The 13,014-nt window shown below is 45.5% G+C and overlaps 1 protein-coding gene across 1 annotated transcript in view; it reads left to right on the top strand.

The window, feature by feature from the left end:
• Positions 1 to 5,856, top strand: part of LOC310878514 (uncharacterized protein) — a gene marked incomplete at both ends in the record, with an annotated part of 47,900 nt that extends 42,044 nt beyond the window's left edge. The window contains 3 exons of the mRNA XM_083792843.1: positions 1,541 to 1,865; positions 4,180 to 4,718; positions 5,668 to 5,856. Coding sequence (XP_083648969.1) covers positions 1,541 to 1,865; positions 4,180 to 4,718; positions 5,668 to 5,856 — 1,053 coding nt within the window. The remainder of the gene's footprint in view (positions 1 to 1,540; positions 1,866 to 4,179; positions 4,719 to 5,667) is intronic.
• Between the last annotated feature and the right edge of the window lie 7,158 nt (positions 5,857 to 13,014).

Below are 13,014 nucleotides of genomic sequence, written 5' to 3'. Positions count from 1 at the left end.
GAGTAATAGCTGCGTGTGATATTGAACAGTCAAACTATTCGTATCAATATACGGCTGTATCAACAAAATAATGATGTCATAGGTATATGGGGTCCTCATATTTGGTCTTGAAACGGGCCTCCAGATTCCTAAGGCCGCCCCTGGATATCGGAAGGTCGCTAGTTCGTATCCCCGGACCGGCACGTTAAAATTACCACCGCTGAAGTGCCCTTGGACAAGGCATTGAACCTCTACCATGAAATGTTCTATGAGCAGGGCCTGGCTGTAAACAAGTTCTTGAGCTTAGTCCAGTTACCCTGGGTAAACATAGTACCTTTCCTTTCCTTAGTCCAGTTACCCTGGGTAAACATAGTACTGTACCTTTCCTTTCCTTAGTCCAGTTACCCTGGGTAAACATAGTACTTTTCCTTTCCTTAGTCCAGTTACCCTGGGTAAACATAGTACCTTTCCTTTCCTTAGTCCAGTTACCCTGGGTAAACATAGTACCTTTTCTTTCCTTAGTCCAGTTACCCTGGGTAAACATAGTACTTTTCCTTTCCTTAGTCCAGTTACCCTGGGTAAACATAGTACCTTTCCTTTCCTTAGTCCAGTTACCCTGGGTAAACATAGTACCTTTCCTTTCCTTAGTCCAGTTACCCTGGGTAAACATAGTACCTTTCCTTTCCTTAGTCCAGTTACCCTGGGTAAACATAGTACCTTTTCTTTCCTTAGTCCAGTTACCCTGGGTAAACATAGTACCTTTCCTTTCCTTAGTCCAGTTACCCTGGGTAAACATAGTACCTTTCCTTTCCTTAGTCCAGTTACCCTGGGTAAACATAGTACCTTTCCTTTCCTTAGTCCAGTTACCCAGGGTAAACATGGTACCTTTCCTTTCCTTAGTCCAGTTACCCTGCAGGGTAAACATAGTACCTTTCCTTTCCTTTCCTTACCGTGAAAACAAGCCAAACCTTAACCTGTGTGGTGTCCAGATCCAGGTGTTGGACCTCCTGAACCAGGAGAGGGGGGACGCAGAGAGACAGGACATGTTGTACAGGATAGATCACATGGCCGCTCGGAGCAGAGAGGACGCCGACAGGAGACAGGTAGATGTCGCATACTGTAGCATGTCTACGAGCTTGTAGATCTGCTATTCTACCACAGGTCGTTTCGAGGAAAGCAATTTGATTGGTTGAAACAGCCTTCTAGCCGTGGTTAAACCACCACACACCAAATCCACCTAATCAAAACAAAGAATTCAGCCGCTCTGTTCTCCCAGAGCGCTAGCAGACTCGGTGGCTAGGCTATAGCTAGTTTATTGGGACATTTGTGGTCGTAGGCTGAAGCATCACTTCAGTGATGCTTTGCGGAACTCGACTCCGTCTCGTTCCTGACCGCATCCCTGTCGTGGCAATAATCACGTTAACCCACACCCTCTCGTGTAATATTGCTTAATTCTTCAACAGCTAAAGTTTAAAAAAGAATGGTTAAAGTGGTTGAAAGCTATATAAGGCGACACAGAACACACAGAATGACCTCTTCTTCTCCACGTGTGTCAAAGCAGGCGGCGGTAAGCCGCCAGCTGAAGGCGCTGTGCATCGTGTCTCCGGACGACCCCCCCGTCGCCGCCGCCTGCAACCCCCCCCGCCGCTACTACAAGCTCCTCCCCTCGCCCTCCGTGGACCAATCGCTGGCAGACGAGTCCCTCCCGCTGCTGTCCGTGTCGGTGTCCGACGAGAGCAGCGGCTCGCTGGCCACGTACGTCAACGTCCTGCCGCGGCCGCGGCGCCACAGCGCCCCCTACGGCCTGGCGGGCGAGGAGGAGGCGCGCGAGTACTTTGCGGCGGCCAGCGGGAAGTACTTTGAGGTCAAAGTGGAGAGGTCACCGGGTGAGTCGTTTGGACCAACGGGCTCCCAACGGACAGCAGCGTTTCCATATCTGCATATTATCTTCTAATCCATCGCCTTAATGGCAGGAGCCAATAGACCAGTGTTGTTTTTGGCAGCAAATTTCTATTTTAGTTTTAGTCATAGTCTCCTGAATAGTTTTCACTTAGTCTTAGTCACATTTTAGTCACCTGGAAATGTGTTAGTGTTAGTCTAGTTTTAGTCGACTAAATGTCATAAGATTTTAGTCGACTAAATCTACAGGCGATTTAGTCGACTAAATTGTATTTTTGCGGGCCTTGATGCCGTCATGACTTATTTTACACTTGCTGAAAATAGCTGATCTACAAGCTCACAACACGTTGCGTTGCGATGCGTTGTGAGCTTGTAGATCTGCTATTTTCAGCATGCAACCAAGTGTAAAATGACTTATACTGGAGCTGTTGTCCACTAGTCCCTTCCTAACATTTTTGTCTAGTTTTTATTTGTTGACGAAATTGTCGGTATATTTAGTCTTAGTTTTAGTCACCATAGATTCGTTTTTATTTAGTTTTAGTCAGTGAAAAAAGGTAGTCGACGAACATTTTTCGTCTTAGTTTTAGTCGACGAAAACAACACTGCAATAGACTCCTTCTAATTTTTTTAGAACGAGAGTTGTAAGATTTGCGGTAATTCATGATTATAATGTTATCAATTAATATGCCCTTTTAAAAATAGGTTATAAACATCCTTGGCAGTGGGGTATTTCATGAAAAATACGTTAAATATAAGTCCTTGGCAGTGGATGAGATTTATAAGCGACTTTAGGCTTCTTTTCATAATGTTACTAGTGGTAGTTGCGGGTTGTGTATTTTTTTCATTGGGCTTGTTGGGTCAATCCTGACAGTTTTCTGTATCAGTGGTGCTCAATATTTCATGTCAAGAACCCCAAAAACTGTAATGTAATTGGCCTCTTGCCTTTGAGTTAAAATGTTCACTTGAGGCACATTTTCACGATTTTTCAAAAATAGCAGACCTACAAGTTCCGCGCTATGAGCTTGTAGATCTGCTATTTTTCAATAGCTAAAGTATAACTGCTTAAAACACCAAAAGGGGTTCGCGTCCAGAATGGGTTTAGATACACAGGGGCACAGGTGAGGGTAATGAACACAAATGAAGATGACACACTGACGACATCTGGTGGACAAGCAGGGGAACACAGGCAGCTAGGAGCCGTGGCATTTTGTATTATTTCAAGTCTCCTGAAAATAAATCTTGCAAAATGACATTGCATGATCGTTCATATATATGCAATTAATTATTTCATAGAAGATTATTAAGTGTTCAGAATGGGATAAGTTAGTTGACATAACACTCAACACTCAATTAAAAGTAATGTGATGATGTCAGCCTACTCTCTGTACCTCTATAAAAAGTAAAGGCGAAAGCCACAAAAAACATAAAAATAAAAAGTTATATGAGATGAGCAAGGCAAAGGGAAACAGAAGGAAAAAAGTCTCCCTACTGTATTATCAGCCTATATTCAGATAATCTTCACTTTCATTCTTTTTACTTTCGTTTTTTTACTAATAGCGTATTGCTAAGGTTTTATCGCGCGTAACACTTACGCTGACAAGCCAAATAAACGTAATCGCATGTTACAGTGACAAACTGCTGTGTGTGGTGTGTGGTGCTGGCATAGAGTATATATATATCTATAGAGAAGACACCCGAGTTCTCCTCCCATCCACTTGCATTAAGTTGCTCAAAAGCGCATGAGGCGGATTCACTCCTCCATGAACGCGCTGCCGTTGAACGCGCACGAGCGTCGTCCGTCGTGAACGTGTACAATGATAGTCAACGGACAGCGCGTTCATGTGTTTGGGGCCAGGCTGCAATACCTTCATTCGGCCACTATGTCCATTTCGCCTCAAGATTTCCTCTGGGTGCCTTCTCTATAAATATATATACTCTAAGGAAAAACCCGACCGCGAGTATCACAGCTACAGGCCGTTGAAAACGCTTGTCTGGGCCAGAGAAACGGCCCCCTCAATGTCGTTTCTGAGACACAGAGCTTTAAATGCAGGGCGTAGAATGTGCGCGCATCTTCAAACTGCCCACGACCACTGTCCCACTTGGTGTTGATGTGCTAACGAACGGTGGCTATAACGATACAATCGGATCAAAACATGGATTAAATAATGTAAACCCTGGGAAAACGGAGAAGCCGCGTTTGGCAGGCTATATAGGGTACTAATTTAACCCTCCGTGTTCCTCCGCTTTTATCGTACTCCGTGTTAAACATTCCCAATCCCTATGCTATCTGTGTCTTTCCAGGTGACTACGAGAACACGGCCATCTTTCCTCTGCCCTTGGTGAGCTCCACTGATCCCTTCTGGCATCCAGAGCGCCCGGTGACAACGCAGACGACGACAACAACGGCCATGGTGGGCCTGGCAGGAGAGGGCCACCAGTACCCCATGGTGGGCCTGGGGGCGGGAGAGGGCCACCAGTACCCCATGGTGGGCCTGGGGGCGGGAGAGGGCCACCAGTACCCCATGGTGGGCCTGGCAGGAGAGGGCCAGTACCCCATGGTAGGCCTGGGGGTGGGAGAGGGCCAACAGTACCCCAGCAGTGTCAGCAGTAGCCCGTCGGCAGCAACAAGCAGCGACTGGAGCCACAGGAACCGCCTGCGACAGCGCATCCTGGCCCACAGACACGGAGGAGGGAGGGGGAGGAGGAGGCCCGGAGGAGGAGAGCTGCAGCACCACACCGGAACTCTGGAGTTCTTGGTGGACCGTGCCGGGCCCTCCTCCTCCTCCTCCTCCACGGAGCCCGCCTTCGTCCAGGAGAGAAACAACCTGCACGCCATGGAAGTGAGCCATTAACCCATTCTGACCTGAGATCAGATTCATACGAGGTTTCCACTGGACACACACTGGTCTGATGAACCCATTCTGACCTGAGATCAGATTCTAAAAATGTCAGTCGTTCTTCGATTATTCAAAAATAGCAGACCTACAAGCTCGTATCGCGCCACTCGGTGGCGCGATACGAGCTTGTAGTTCTGCTATTTTTCAATAGCTAAAGCATAACATGATGCTAACACCAAAATGGGTGCCCGTTCAGAATGGGTTCTAAGCGCCTTAACCCATTTTGGGAGCGGGAACACCCTTTTGGTGTTTTAAAAGCATTATGTTATGCTTTAGCTATTGAAAAATAGCAGATCTACAAGCTCCGAGTGCCACGCTATACGAGCTTGTAGGTCTGCTATTTTTTGAAAAATCGTGAAAATGTGTCCTAAATGTTAGAATGTATTCTTTCATAGCAAACTCGAATCTTTGCTTCTGGGCGGGGGGGGGGGGGGGGGGGGTCCCTGGAACAACATATTTTCATATTTTTGGGAGTCCTTGACATGAAATTGTTTGCGAACCACTGACATAGAAAAATATAGGCTTTTCAGAAAACTGTCAGGATTTAGAGGACATTTGTAGAATCTGCTATTTTCTAGGGCCGCAACCCAGCACTCTTTAGCTAGTGGAGATGCAGTGTGTAACGACATGGATTTATAAACACATTGGTTCACAAAATGCTGTGTTCAAGTTCAGAAAAAGCTATTCTCCTGAATGCTGCCTTCCGGTTATAGCATAGAAAGGAGTGGCATTTTGCCTTTTTTTCATCATAGTAAACGCTGCATTCGTGGTCTGGAGAGGGCAGTTGTTTTACAGACGGGGTAAAAGGGCAGGGGCTGAACTGAAGCCCCCTTTGATGTCTATGTGTGCACGCCCCTGACGTTGTGGTCCTATTGGTTCGTTCCGTTGTCAGGTGACTCAGCGTTTCTTCGAGACGGTGTCGACCCAGCTGGAGCGCTGGTACGAGAGGAAGGTCCTGGAGGCGCGGCAGCAGGCGGAGTTCGTGGGCCGCGAGGACCGCGAGCGGCTGCTGCAGCGAATCATCAGCCTGGAGGAGGAGCTACGGCTGCTCCGGACCAATGGCGAGAGAGCAGAGAGCTGAGGGGCACAATCACGCGAACACGCGAGATTTAGGGTCACACGGCGACCCACAGCTGTCGCACGAGAGACAGATTTTATATATCGTCGCTGGACAAAAAAAGAAGAAAGAAACAGTTTTGAAGGTTTTGGTTATAGGCTATATTATTATTAGATATAAACAGATCTGCTATTGGCCATATTCAGACCGCAGCCATCTTGCCAGCAAGGTGATACCTAGGTGATGCTTCCCATAGACAGCCCAACAGTGATACTTCCCATAGACAGCCCATTCATCCAAACAGAAAAGTCCTCTCTAATTATATTAAACAATGTCAAAATCATCAACATTGCAGCTGTTGTAGGGAAAGCTTGAATTGTCCTCTTTCAATCTGTAAAGTTTTTGTTTCCACCGTAGACATTTTATGAGCTATACTTCCTTCCTGTCAAGAAATTCCTTGCAGATGATTATTTTTCTAAAGCCAAATTCCAACACCGCAACTTTCACACTCGCTCACTCCCCTCGCGTCCTCCACTCGCTTCAACAAACAGCAAAGCTTTTTCAGTTTAACACCATTCTATACGGGAACCCATTTTGGTGTTAGCATCTACAAGCTCATAGCGGTGAGCTTGTAGGTCTGCTATTTTTTGAAAAATCGAAGAACGACTGACATTTTTAGAATCTGATCTCAGGTCAGAATGGGCTAATCAGACCAGTGTGTGTCCGGTGGAAACCTTGTATGAATCTGATCTCAGGTCAGAATGGGTTAATGTGTGTACGTGTGTGTGTGTGTATGTGTGTGTGTGTGTGTGTGTGTGTGTGTGTGTGTGTGTGTGTGTGTGACTGTGCGTGCATGTGTGTGTTGGGTCAGCCGCAAGCAGTGTTTTCTGTGCCACTATGTGGACTTATGTCACTGGAGAAAGAAAAAAAAACATGTCCACGTGATGCGGAGGAGACAACATACCCCACCGAGCCTGCACCTGATGTACACTCGCTCTATGCGCTCTCGGAGAGCCCACTCGGCTCCTCCTCTCGACTCCACTCGCCTCCTCGATGGAGCACTTTAACAATTTAAGCAATAAGCCACGAGAGGTCTCAGGTTACCGGGTATTTTACACTGCCTGGGGGCGTAGGTGGACCCGACGCGAAGCGGAGGGTCTTCTACCCCCCAGCCAGTGTAAAATACCCGGTAAGCTGGGGCCTCGAGTGGCTTATTGCTTTTCTAAAACGGTTACAAACATCATAGCAATATTATCCTAATAAAACTATTAAATTCACAAAAGTATCTACGCTTTGTGCCACCAGAGCGAGCGAGCCAGAGCCACAACACTTCCTTGTTTTGCTCCGTAAGTAGCCTATGTGACGGGAGAATAGCGCTTGATGTATTTACGGGGCTGCCTGGAGCCACACATTCACAGTCATATGAGCCGGGCGGTGCTTAGACGCCCGCACGGCATGTGTTTGTAAAGCAATCAAGCACTCCCCTTTCCCAGTTCAGCTACAAGGCTGCAGTTTGATACAAAGTGATTGAAGGAGTGGGTTATCGGTGAAATTTACACCGGTCACGTGACGGTAACCAGCCAATCAGAATGAAGTATTGGGACTACCCGTTTTAGAATGGAACGTTAACCATTTCCCGGTCAAGCTGGAATGACCCCGAGTATGGAAGCACTCGTTATCAGTAAAGCAACCTCCTGCTGCCTCCTGCATTATGTGCAAATTCAAAACAGGTGGTACGCCTGGGCCGTTGAGTGATAGTCAACGAGCGCTTCCAAACTCCAGCACTTATAGATAAAAATCACATGAAAGGAAGTAGCTCATAAAATCTCTACGGTGGATTTTTTTATTAAACAAAAACTTTACAGATTGAAAGAGGATAATTCAAGCTTTCCCTACAGCTGCAATGTTGGTGATTTTGACGTTGTTTAATATAATTAGAGAGGACTTTTCTGTTTGGATGAATGGGCCGTCTCTGGGAAGTATCACCTAGGTATGAATTGATGAATTCCTGTTCTGTTTATGATGAATTCCTGTTCTGTTCTTTAGCTACATAGAAATGTCTATTTGTATGTCTCTAAATGTTTGTATGTCTCTAAATGTTTTGATGAATTGAACAATGTGGACCCTGTTGTAAACAAGTGCAATGCTTAATTGGGTCGTCCACTCACAGTTAACAGTCTTTGTATTGAGTTTGTGCTTAAAATGTACTGTAAATTCTACAAACTGTTAATAAATATTTCAATCAATCAATCAAAGTATCACCTTGCTGGCAAGATGGCTGCGGTCTGAATATGAAAATTAGCTAATTTTGTGTGACACCCCCCCCCCCCCCCCCTCTCCTCCATCATCTTCCCAATAAGAAAACATACAACTACAGTGGCGTGCACAGACATTTAGAGGGGCAGGTGCTAAAGTGAAAAAAAGGGCACCTTGTGCAGCGCATTTTGGGGCGGGAACCCATTTTGGTGCTTTATAGCTATTGAAAAATAGCAGATCTACAAGCTCATAGCGCTACGAGCTTGTAGGTCTGCTATTTTTCTTTAATCGAAGAACCACTGACATAGAAACATAGCTTTAGATTGTGGGGGCCTAAATAATATAGTAGAAGCGTTTTTTTAATCAAGATTTGATCAATGTCACCTTGGTCCACACACTACAAATTAAGAAAAAAAAAGAAAACTTTTTTTTTTTTTTTTTTTTTTAAGAGCAAAATTGCCAAAAGGGCAGGGGGTGCTCTAGCACCCCCTAGTGTCTATCTGTGCACGCCACTGCATGATTCCGAGAGCAGAGTCACCGGAAACAAGTGTAGGGTGAAATGAAGAAAATGTGCACTTGAATATATTAAACTGCCACCCCCAAGATTACCACATCTTATCTCTCTCTCTGACGTTTGATTGGCATGCATAACATATTGCCATATGCCTATAATACAGTAAAATACATGTGATATGAGATTACAGGCACAATCCGACTTGTAGGTGTTACTTTATACTAATTAATTTATATATTTTTTAACCCATTCTGACCGGGCACCCATTTTGGTGTTAGCATCATGTTATGCTTTAGCTATTTAAACATAGCAGATCTACAAGCTCGTAGCGCGCCACTCGGTGGCGCGCTACGAGCTTGTAGGTCTGCTATTTTTGAAAAATCTAAGAACGACTGACATTTTTTTAGAATCTGATCTCAGGTCAGAATTTGGTTAATCAGACCAGTGTGTGTCCGGCGGAAACCTCGTATGAATCTGATCTCAGGTCAGAATGGGTTAAATAATTTTTATACCACAATTTTGCAACCCATTTTTTTCACCCAGTCTATACTAATTAATGTACGTATATAGGCCTACTGTATAGAGCGTCCCGTCCCCTTTCATGACGACGCCAGGCCCAGGAAATAATTCCCAATGCATTTTTCCCTCATAGACATTTCAAAAAGTATTTATTTAAAGACCTTATAAGTGTCGTAACTCGAGTTGTGACAAATCATGACAACAAACACAATGTTTTGGACCAAACAAATAATTACCAAGAAGAAAAACAACAACAAAAAAGTGTTGTATAACCTGCCGTTTTCTTCTTCTTTCTAATTATTTGTTTGGCGCGAAAAATTGTGTTTGTTGTCATGATTTGTCACGACAAGAGTTGGCTTCGTACGAGGCTTAAAGGAGAATTCCATGCTAGAATGCTTTCTTATCTTTCTGACCTTTCTTTGTAGTTGTTACGTCCCCACCAAAGAGGTCCAGGTGTTTTTTCGTGCAAAAACTCCTTATTGGCCATTTTCCCTACCATAAGCCCTCAATGAATTGCATTGCATTGAATGGGAATTGAATGGGGCTATGGGGTGTTATGATAATTCGCTTATTTCCATCGAAAGAAGTAGTAAAGTGTGCCGCTTGGGATATTATTTACATTATGAAGAGAGGATATATACAAAGAAATTATAATTTTGAGCGATGGAAATAAGCGAATTAGCACAACACCCCATAGCCCCATTCAATTCCCATTCAATTCAATGCAATTCATTTAGGGCTTATGGTAGGGGAAATAGCCAATAAGGAGCTTTTGCACAAAATAACACCTGGACCTCTTTGGTGGGGACGTAACAACTACAAAGAAAGGTAAGAAAGCCTTTTAGTATATGGAATTCTCCTTTAAAAGGTCTTTAAATAAATACTTTTTGAAATGTCTATGGGGGAAATGAACGGGGGATCATTTCCAGGGCCCTGGTAGGGGGCGGGACTGCGACGCTCTATAGAGGGTATGAGCGTGACATCATCATCAAACCAGGAAGTTATGCAGGAACGCCCACTGAGTGGCAAAAAACTACTTTCTGGCCTTGACAGCCCATAAACATCCACACAGAAAAGTCCTTTCTGATTGCATTAAACAACGTTAAACAATGTTAAACTCACTCTGCCTGTTGCTTTGCCACTCGATGTGCCATTCACTTCAAGCATGCGCATACCCTCTATTACGCTACTGTATGTGAATGAAGACGTGTTTAAAGGAAATTTGCTAGCTTGCATATTGTTACTGCAAGCAGGTAAGTTGTTGATTCTGTTGGCCACAAACTGCCATGCTGTCTTGTCTTTGCCACATTGTGTCAATGATGATTCAATTAAAGGATTTACCGAATGCCATATTGTACCACGCCACGGTCTTTGAGGGACAGGCCCGGCACCACGAGGGGGCAAAGGGGGTATTACCCCCTAAATCAACCTCTTTGCCCCCTTAGATCAAATAGTTACAGACAAAACAATGGTACATTTCCAGGCATTCAATTACGAAATCGTGCGCCTCTGCCCTCTATAGATATGCAAATGTGGCGCATTGTCTTCATGTCCAATACCTGCCCCCGATTGCCCCCTCTGTCATTTCATCCTGGCGCCGGGCCTGTGGAGGGACCACAACACACCACTAGATGGAGCACTGACTGGGGGGTGTATTGATCTAAATGAGGTCGATGGGGTTGTCAGCAAAATAGTCAACCCATTTTAATGATCAAATTAGGCCGATGAGGTTGTCAACAAACAGTCAACCCACTTCAAATGGACCACAAAACCGCTGTCAAGTCAGATCATCAGAGCATTTCACTTCCGTTCTGTGGATTTAAAAATAAACGGTGTGGCTGCTAGAGGGTGATACTGTCTGTCTGTCTGTCTGTCTGTCTGTCTGTCTGTCTGTCTGTCTGTCTGTCTGTCTGTCTGTCTGCCTGCCTGCCTGCCTGCCTGCCTGCCTGCCTGTCTGTCTGTCTGTCTGTCTGCCTGCCTGTCTGCCTGCCTGCCTGCCCACGGCTAATCATGCAAAACACTGCAACGATCAGTTCCAAATGTCTTATACCACTGTACCAATTAGGAATTAAACTCCCGAATATAAACTTGTAAACATGATCTGTTGACCTAAATTCTATTTAGAAAGATTACACCGGAAGTCAAGCGCTTATGCTGGGCTGACTCGACTCGACGCGGTACTATAGGCTGTTCGATGACCATGACGCAGGTCAAATGGACTGGGCTGACTTGAACGCGGTACAAATGGAGAACAGGTCAAATGGAGAACATCGCCTGCCGAGCACTTGATGAACCGGCCGTTCATTGTGTAACCCCCCCCCCCCACCCCCACCCACCCCAATCACGATCATGCTGTGACATCTGGCCTCTGTTAGCGACGGCAGAGGCTTCAGAAGGGAACATCGGATCAATGGCGTGCATTGACTCTGTGAGCACGCGATGGAAACCTAATTAAACCTTTCTGACCGGGCACCCATTTTGGTGTCAGCATCATGTTATGCTTTAGCTATTGAAAAATAGCAGATCTACAAGCTCATAGCGCGCCACCGAGTGGCGCGCTATGAGCTTGTAGGTCTGCTATTTTTGAAAAATCGAAGAGCGACTGACATTTTTAGAATCTGATCTCAGGTCAGAATGGGTTCATCAGACCAGTGTGTGTCCGGCGGAAACCTCGTATGAATCTGATCTCAGGTGAGAATGGGTTAAAGCACCCTCGGGCGCTTTAATTTAACTGGGCTCTCAAATCAACCACTGTGTTATCGCTCTTTACTCCATGGTGTGGCGGCGGGGTTCGCACACATGGACAGCATTCAGTTGAGCAAGTTCATTCTTTTTTTAATCTCAGTATACCGTACATTCAAATAAGTGCATGGCACGGCGTATAGAAGTATAGCTAGGCTGTTGTTTCACGTGAAAATCCACAGATTGATTGTGAGCCTTATATGGCTCTTCGTCACTCTGGTCGAACCTGTCTGACCCGACGACCTGCAGGCGAAGAGCCCTGGGCTCGGAACGCTGTCGTTAAAATCAATCGGAGAATGTGAGCCGATCTTTCCTTCACATTCCCTCGCACAATCTTGTGGACTCTTTTTGGGGGATTATTTAAAACGCCCGTACATTATTTTATCTCAATGATGTCATGCATTAAAAAAATTGCACTCAAATGGGGAATGAGTGGGAACAATTAGTGGGTTAACTCCGCCCCCAACCAGCCCCCCCCCCCCCCCCTAGATGACCTGTCAAATCACTGCTGATCCAGTCTGGGCCTCGAGAGGATACAGTAAAAAAAATAAGTACCTCCTTTAAATTGCTCCTTCATCATACTTTTTGAGTGGTGCTAACTGTGTGTTTGTGTGCGTGCGTGCGTGAGAGGATCAGAGCACTTAGCACGCAGCAAATCGAACTATCGACTATCCACAGGTGCTGCGGCGATCTCTGTGACGTGATTGAGATCAATGAACAGAAAATGCTCGAAGCCTCGCGTCAGCCACCACGTGCCATGAGTGGCAGACGTGACAGGGCCGACACGTTGGTATTATTACATTAAAATGTGGGTTTCTGGGAGGTGCAGCCGTCAGCAGTGGAGACTGGCGTTCAGATTCAGATCCTTCACGGTGCAACCCGGCTGCTCCGACGGACAGAATATAAGCTCTATAGGGGTGTCCAAACTTTTCTCAACGGGGGCCATGTTCGAAAAATATTAAAACACCCAAGGTGTTATACCGATTATACTAATTAAGGCTCTGTTCCATTTAGTGTAGGCTACAGTGGTTCTCAAACTGTATAAATTCATTGTACAAAGTGTATTACCACATCCAAGTGGTTGCATTTGTACCCTCAGAGTTACACATCCGTACCCCGGGGGCCATTTGGAACCCACTCAAGGACACTTT

This window comes from Protomyctophum parallelum (assembly GCF_964188405.1).
Source record: "Protomyctophum parallelum genome assembly, chromosome: 20".
Classification (NCBI taxonomy): Eukaryota; Metazoa; Chordata; class Actinopteri; order Myctophiformes; family Myctophidae; genus Protomyctophum; species Protomyctophum parallelum.
This window is presented reverse-complemented; position numbering and strand designations above follow the sequence as displayed.